General features: G+C 43.4%; 1 protein-coding gene across 1 annotated transcript; it reads right to left on the bottom strand.

Annotated features, from left to right (window-relative positions):
- Nucleotides 1-426: 426 nt before the first annotated feature.
- LOC144706360 (large ribosomal subunit protein uL4-like) lies at nucleotides 427-2,087 on the bottom strand. Its single transcript, XM_078579273.1, has 2 exons — nucleotides 885-2,087; nucleotides 427-761 (listed from the first exon to the last, which is right to left on the bottom strand). The coding sequence occupies exons 1-2, from the start codon at nucleotides 1,989-1,991 to the stop codon at nucleotides 648-650; spliced, it is 1,221 nt and encodes a 406-aa protein (XP_078435399.1). The 5' UTR covers nucleotides 1,992-2,087; the 3' UTR covers nucleotides 427-647.
- Between the last annotated feature and the right edge of the window lie 5,278 nt (nucleotides 2,088-7,365).

The raw sequence follows: 7,365 nt of genomic DNA, 5'->3' as shown, positions 1-7,365 counted from the left end.
GATCAATGCGAAGGTTAAACCAACAGAAATATACTTGTTCACGCACATCTGGGTCCTATAATAGTATCCTCCTCCAAAACAATTGATCTAACCTCTTAACTGAGGAACAGTAGAGTGTTCTACTAACAGGCGGAAAAATAATCCGACGAAAAGAAAATTGTGTGGCTGAATATTCCGGAGTGATGGGATATAAGTTTGCTCCATCGTATGCTCAGTAGGATGTGAGAAATCAAAAAATGAAGAGCCTGATATCTTCCTGCGTATGGCCTCAACTGGCAAGATTTTATCGGCACTAAGCGATCAAAATACTTCACTACCCTCACCATCATGAACCCATCACGACAAACCATGAATTGCGAAGTTGAGTAGAATATCAAAGAAGAACCAATTTTTGATAAAAAACTAGGCTACAAGACAGCCCAACCCTTGATAATATCTTCTTCTCTTGTAACTTAAATTGACAAATAAAGTAGTTTCAAAACCCAAGAAAAATGATCTTGTCACAAACTGGCGGCAAAAGTCCACGAGACGCAAAACTCTCACTACTCTAGAAAAGGGGGAAAAAACAAACATTTACCAAACAAGCTTCTCAATTTTCTTGTCCGGAGAGCAAGAAAAAAGATTAGATTTGATTTGATGCGATCCGATCACTGGGTGACGCCGAGCCACTTGGAGAAGTTTTCGAACTCGGTGTAGTCGCTGTCCGAGATCATGGTGTGGTACCAGTTCTTCCCCGCCGCTCGGATGGCCGACGACTCTTCCTGCGGAGACGAAATGGGAGTAAAAATCAACAATTAAAACAAGGGTCAATTGAGGAATCGGCCAAGGAGTCCAATTTAGTAACACGAGAGAGAGAGAGAGAGAGAAGAGAGGGAGAGACTGACCTTGGAGAGGGGGGATCTCTTGGCGTCGAGCTTGTCCTTCTTGGACTTGAGCCGCTGGGCCTCGGCGAGGAGGGCGACCCGCCTGGCGGTCTTGGCGTAGGGGTTGAGCTTGAGCATGGCGTTGAGGTTCTTGAGGGGGTTCTTCTTGAGGGCCTTGCGCTTGACGCCGGTCTTGGTGGGACGGACGACGGACTGCACCTCGTCGGAGTTGACGATGCGGGAGAGGTCGGCGTTGGTCATCTTGGGGCGGGGCAGGACGTAGTTCTTCTTGAGGAGGGAGGGGCGGTCGAAGGCGCCGAAGACGGCGTCGAGCCGCTCGAAGGCGGAGCGGGTCCAGACGATGAACCGGCCGAGGTGGCCGCCGGGGGCGAGCTTCTGCAGGTCGAGGCGGTCCACGTGCATGACGTCGACGCCGGGGATGTTGCGGAAGGCCTTGACGAGCTTCGCGCCCTCGGTGGCGTAGACGACGAGCGGCCCGCGGCGCGACACGTAGCGGCGGTTGCGCATCTTGCCCTTGCCGGAGCGGACGGCGTGGCTGTCCTTGGCCTTGTCGGCGTCGGCGAGGGCGCCCACCTGGCGGAGGAGCTTGACGGCGGCGGAGGTCTTCTCGACGGCCTCGGCCGAATCAGACACGACGAGGGGGAGCTCGGGGACGGCCTCCACGCGGTGCCCGCGGGCCATGACCAGCGCCGGCACGGCGGAGGCGGCCAGCGCGGAGACCACCGCGTGGCGGCGCAGGTTGAGGTTCACGCGGCGGTGCCAGCGGCGCCAGATCTTGGTGGGCGCGAACATGCGCCCGCCGCGGCACATGTTGCCGAAGGCGCCCTGCCCGGCGCGGTGCGTGCCGCCGCCCGGCACGCGCGGGATCCGCGACACGGCGCGGCCCGTGCCCCACGACTCCGCCGACGTCTGGTGCCCCGCGCGCTTCGACACCGCGTACGGCTGCCGCTTGTTCTTGGACACGTGGGCGTGCACGAACCGCACGATGTCCGGCCGGATCGCCGCCTTCAGCACGTCCGGCAGCGCCACCGCCGCCGGGCCGTCCGTCGCCATGTCGCCCTCCAACGCCTGCACCGTCACCAGCGGCCGAGCGGCGGCGACCACCATTGTTGCTGTTGCTCTTCTTCTTCTTCTTGCTGCTGCTTCTGCGACGAGGGCGCCGACGAAACTAGGGTTCACTCGCCTACCTGTCTATTGAGCATTCTGAAGAGTGGAGAATAGCCCCTATATATACTTTCTCTCTCCCCTCCCCTGCCCTCCCCTCTCTCTCTTTCTCTCTCTTAGTCTCTATCTCCCCCTCTATTTCTCTTTCTCTCTATCTCCCGTTCTCCCCTCTCCTCTGTTTCTCTCTGTCTCTCTCTCCCCATTCTCTCTTTTAGTCTCCCTCTCGCCTTTCTCTCTCTATGTCTCTCTCTCACCTTCTCTCTCTTAGCCTTCCTCTCTCCCCTGTCTCTCTCCTCGTCTCTCTCTTAGTATCCCTCTCTCCTCTAGGCATCGGGGATCGGATCAGATCGGATCGTTCGAATCTTGATCAACAGATTCCAACGAACAAAAGCCGATTCGAACGATTTGTTCGAATCTTTCGATCAAACAGACCCTTTGTTCGTGTTCGATCGAAAGTTTCAAACGAACAATTTGATTCGTTCATGTTCAATTGCCATTTGTTCGATCTTGTTCGAACAAGTTTGAACAATTTCGAACAAATGGCCAACGGTGCCAGCGACCGCCAGCGACTCTCTCTGGCGGCCGTTGGCACCGCTGGCGGCCGCTGGCGATCGCTGGCTGGTGCTAGGCGGCCGCTGGCCGGTGCTGGCGGCCGCTGGATGGTGCTGGGCAGCCGCTGGATGGTGCTGGGCAGCCACTGGTCAGGCTGGGCGGCCGCTGGCCGGCGCTGGGCACAGCTGCGCGGCGCTGGCCACCGCTGGGCGCCGTTGGCGCGGCCGGATTCGAACATTCGATTCGATCTGATTCCAACAACGTGTTCGAAGCGGATCTTATTCTAACATTCAATCCGAACAGCCACCTTGTTCGAACAATCCGATCCGAACAGATGCTCAGTTCGGGTTCAGATCGGATTTGAACGGGGCAGATCGGTGTTCGGATTCGATCGTTCGAATGCCCAATCCGATCGAACATTCGAACGACCTGTCCGGATCCCCGAAGCCTACTCTCCTCTTCCCTCTCTTTGTATCCCTCTCTCCCCTTTCCTCTCCTAGTCTCTCTCTCCCTTCTCTCTCTTAGTATCCCTCTCTCCCCTTCTCTTTCTTAGTATCCCTCTCTCCCCTTCTCTCTCCTAGTCTCTCTCTCCCTTCTCTCTCTTAGTATCCCTCTCTCCCCTTCTCTCTCTTAGTATCCCTCTCTCCCCTTCTCTCTCCTAGTCTCTCTCTCCCTTCTCTCTATTAGTATCCCTCTCTCCCCTTCTCTCTCTTAGTATCCCTCTCTCCCCTTCTCTCTCCTAGTCTCTCTCTCCCTTATCTCTCTAAGTATCCCTCTCTCCTCTTCTCTCTCTTAGTATCCCTCTCTCCCCTTTTCTCTCCTAGTCTCTCTCTCCCATCTCTCACTTAGTATCCCTCTCTCCTCTTCTCTCTCTTAGTATCCCTCTCTCCCTTTCTCTCCTAGTCTCTCTCTCCCATCTCTCTCTTAGTATCCCTCTCTCTTCTCTCTCTTAGTATCCCTCTCTCCCCTTTCTCTCCTAGTCTCACTCTAACAAGCCCCATACTGCTCACTCGTAAAAGATAAATATCTAAAATTTATCCCATGCATTTGATTGAATTTGAAGATATACAAGTCTAGAGCTGAAGTGGAACATTTTCCAGATGTCATTAAATATTTTGTGGGAATCACGTGGCTTGTTGAGTATTCTATCAGGTGGGATTGCTGAGATTTTGTCGCTTCAATTGACATGATTGGAGATTGATTGCATAACTGAATATCAAATAGAACACATATTTGAGCGTAGAAAAAACAAAATTCAAATTCATGATTTCTTGGTTCCTTCAGTGATCATCTTCAAACCATTTAGATGTTCAGCCTCTACACTTGTCCGTGTGATCTTTCCAGTATGAGATCTCCTCTTCTTTTACTTGAACCGTGTTGCAAGAAATCTAGTCTCACCATGAGTAGCACCAATGAGCAGGAAAACAAGAAGAGGGGCAGTCAAAATCACTCACATGGGTATCAAATGAGGGTGCCCCTCTATTTAGATTGCATGGGAAAATTTTAAAAAGTCCCCATCTCTCGGAGCATTTATTAAAAGTCCTCGACTTTGAGTCTACACACTAATGTCTAAAAATCTTGTGTGTGGCCCTCTAGGATCATGTATTAGTTTAGTTTAAAACTTAACTTCTCTAAAAATATTTATTGGGCTGGCATTATTAATTAACTAACATGCGGATTACTTAATCAAGTATCAATTTAACTCAAAAAATTGGTTAAGTCAGATGCCTATGGGGGGCCAAACTACACCTCATGCCCTAGAATATATAAATGAGTATGTTTAACTGTTGATGTAACTTTTAACATCATTCATTAACGTATATATATATAATTTTTCATCCACGTGAGACTCCCTAATGACTAAGGGTATAGTTAATCTTGATCAGTCATTCTAGTTATTACTAAATCGTCAAATAACACATTCTTAGATATTTCCACTTGCGCGGCCAGGAATTTAATATCATCGTCTTCCTTGAGTCAATATCCTCTAATACCAAGATTATATGATCCCATATTGACTACACAATCACCTTAGTGGACTTGTTATTACATCTAAACTATAAAAGTTTAGAATTTCATGATTAGAAACTCGTAGGCCATAGTCAAAACACAACCGTTCATTTACAAGGTGGTCTCAATTGAAAAGGACCACCTACACAACCGTGACATGAATCAATATGGTTGCCCTTATAAATTCAGATGGATCAATTTGATGAACTTGTTACCACAGACAAAACCCATAATATGTCATTATTGTCTCCAAACCAATGACTACGGTATCAGTCATAATCGTCAGATGACAGGGCCTAGACAGTGCTATTGTATGCGGTTATTTTATTGTCCTTGGTTATCATTCACATAGTAATATTAAGAACACATATTGAAACACTAGTGACCAACATTTTATGATCTAGACATAATTTATTCATCACATGTATTCATGAACTTCAATTATAAGCAACACACATGCATTATATTAGTGGAACTTTGAGCCAATCATAGAATATGTGATTGAGATACATTACACACATATTTGCAACATAGATCTCATTTAGATCTCTGAAATTTTTAGTGGCCAACTAATGCCTTGTAATATTTTTTTCAAGAATACTAGTGATACCCCCATTGATTTCATTTGATTAATTATTAATTAAATTGGACTAAATTATTTTTATTTTCTTCTACTACTATCACAAAAATTTGCACTCAATATTTAATCAATCTCAATAAAAAATATTTCTATCTAATAAGTATCCAAATGTCAAAATTTACCTGATAGATCACTTTCTTTTATCTTCATCCAAACTCTGTAAATGTCAATATTAGGGATGTGATAACACACGAATTACTGAGTTAATATAATAGTATGCAATTTCCGTCATTTTCTAAATTACATTAATTATTCATGTGTCATCAATCTTAAAATAATTAAACATATATTGATGTGATATAGTGATTTTGTGGATTTATTCGTTATTTACAAGTTTGTTCGACCTCAATTTATTAAATAAATCAATGTTTGATTTAAAATATATTGGAATAAATTTTTTTGACAATATATTCATGGAGATATTTATTTTCAAAGTAAAGAATATTTATTTATTACATTTTTATGATAGGATTTATTTTTTCAAGATTATTGATTTTTTCTTGTCTTATTTTCTTGCCTTGCCGTGTGTCGCCATTCGTGATGTAATAATGACTAATGATAGGTTGATGCATGGTACATTTTTATCTGCAGTGTCATGGACCAATAGAAAAAAAATTAATTAAAAGTGCAATATATTGTGTGGAGACTGAGAAAAGAACTAACTATATTTGTTGCATTTTTTGAAGTGGAAAAGTGAATAAAAATGGGGCCCATATGCAGTGACACAAGATTAGCAGAGAATGAAGAAGACACGTGATATGGCACATGAATCTTCATGGCCAAGTCATTCCTTAAATTATTTACTAAGACACAGTAGCATGTTCATGAATGAACTAAAAAATGGTAAGGATCTACGATAAATATCATTGCCTTACATTGGTTCTTTTCATTGTCAACATTAGATTAGATCCATCTCGCTATCTCATCTTACCATCACATGACATATTTACACCATTCAATCATGTCTCATGCCTTTTATATCATCATGTCTTCATTACGTTACCTCCATTTCCCTTACACAAATTGTTCTTTTCATCATGTATCTACAATCTATCTACTATCTTATCTTGATATTGACATTCCCTTCTCTTTCTCATTAATTATTATAATGTCTTCATTATCACTATATGTTGTAATACTTTTAATCTTATTATTAATTATTACCTTCTCCCCTTAAATTTTGCTTGTCTCTTCACCTCGTATTTTTATACATATCTCCCTCATCTCATTAATCATTAAAAAAAAACTAGTATATCCTTAATTGTCATTGCATGTGGTTATGATATGTACTCGTCACTTGCTATATTTATTTAACTGAGCACATATTTATGCTTTTATTGGTTAAATTCAAAAGCACCAACAATAAATTAAAAACGAGCAAGGTTAATCAGATTGGCTATTTAGTGATGAGAAAGGTTCATCTCCACATGGAACAAATATTAGGATTAAATATATTTTTAGATGGTAATGGGGGCTAAATATTTATTTTATAAATTATAAGTGAAAAAATAAGAGAAGGATGGTAAGGATAAATATATGTGTGTTAATACATATAATTGAGCAAGATTGGATGATGATGACGAGTAAGTGGATGGATAAAATGTATATGGATATAAATGGGTGGAATAGACGAATGGATGTGAATACATATAATTGAGCACGATTGGATGATGATGATGAGTAAATGGATGGATAAAATGTATATGGATATGAATGGGTGGAAATAGATGAATGTATGTGAATGGATAGATGATGTTCAGAATAAGACTATGAAGCAATCACAAATAGACTCACAACGGATACTTATATTCCCCCATGATCAAGCCACTTTATGAAAGTAAGCGAGACCCTACACTTTTCTTTCACTCGGCCTACTAAGGTTGGATCAATTCCAAGATGGTTTCTACATAAATAGAGTGATTTATTTAAAGATCCAATCATGCAAATGAGATATATGAAGCTTGATGCAAAATATATGTGGCCGGCAAGCCAATCACACATTCCACATCTCGTTCCATGTTCATTAATAGAACATATTCATTATAGTGCACGTATGATGCGTATAATGAAGTACATGAATACATGACCGGACTTAGTGAATTATGATGAGATCGT

The sequence above is a fragment of the Wolffia australiana genome, chromosome 8, assembly GCF_029677425.1.
Source record: "Wolffia australiana isolate 7733 chromosome 8, ASM2967742v1".
NCBI lineage: Eukaryota > Viridiplantae > Streptophyta > Magnoliopsida > Alismatales > Araceae > Wolffia > Wolffia australiana.
Note: the sequence above shows the minus strand (reverse complement) of the source record. Positions and strands in the feature narration are given on the sequence as shown.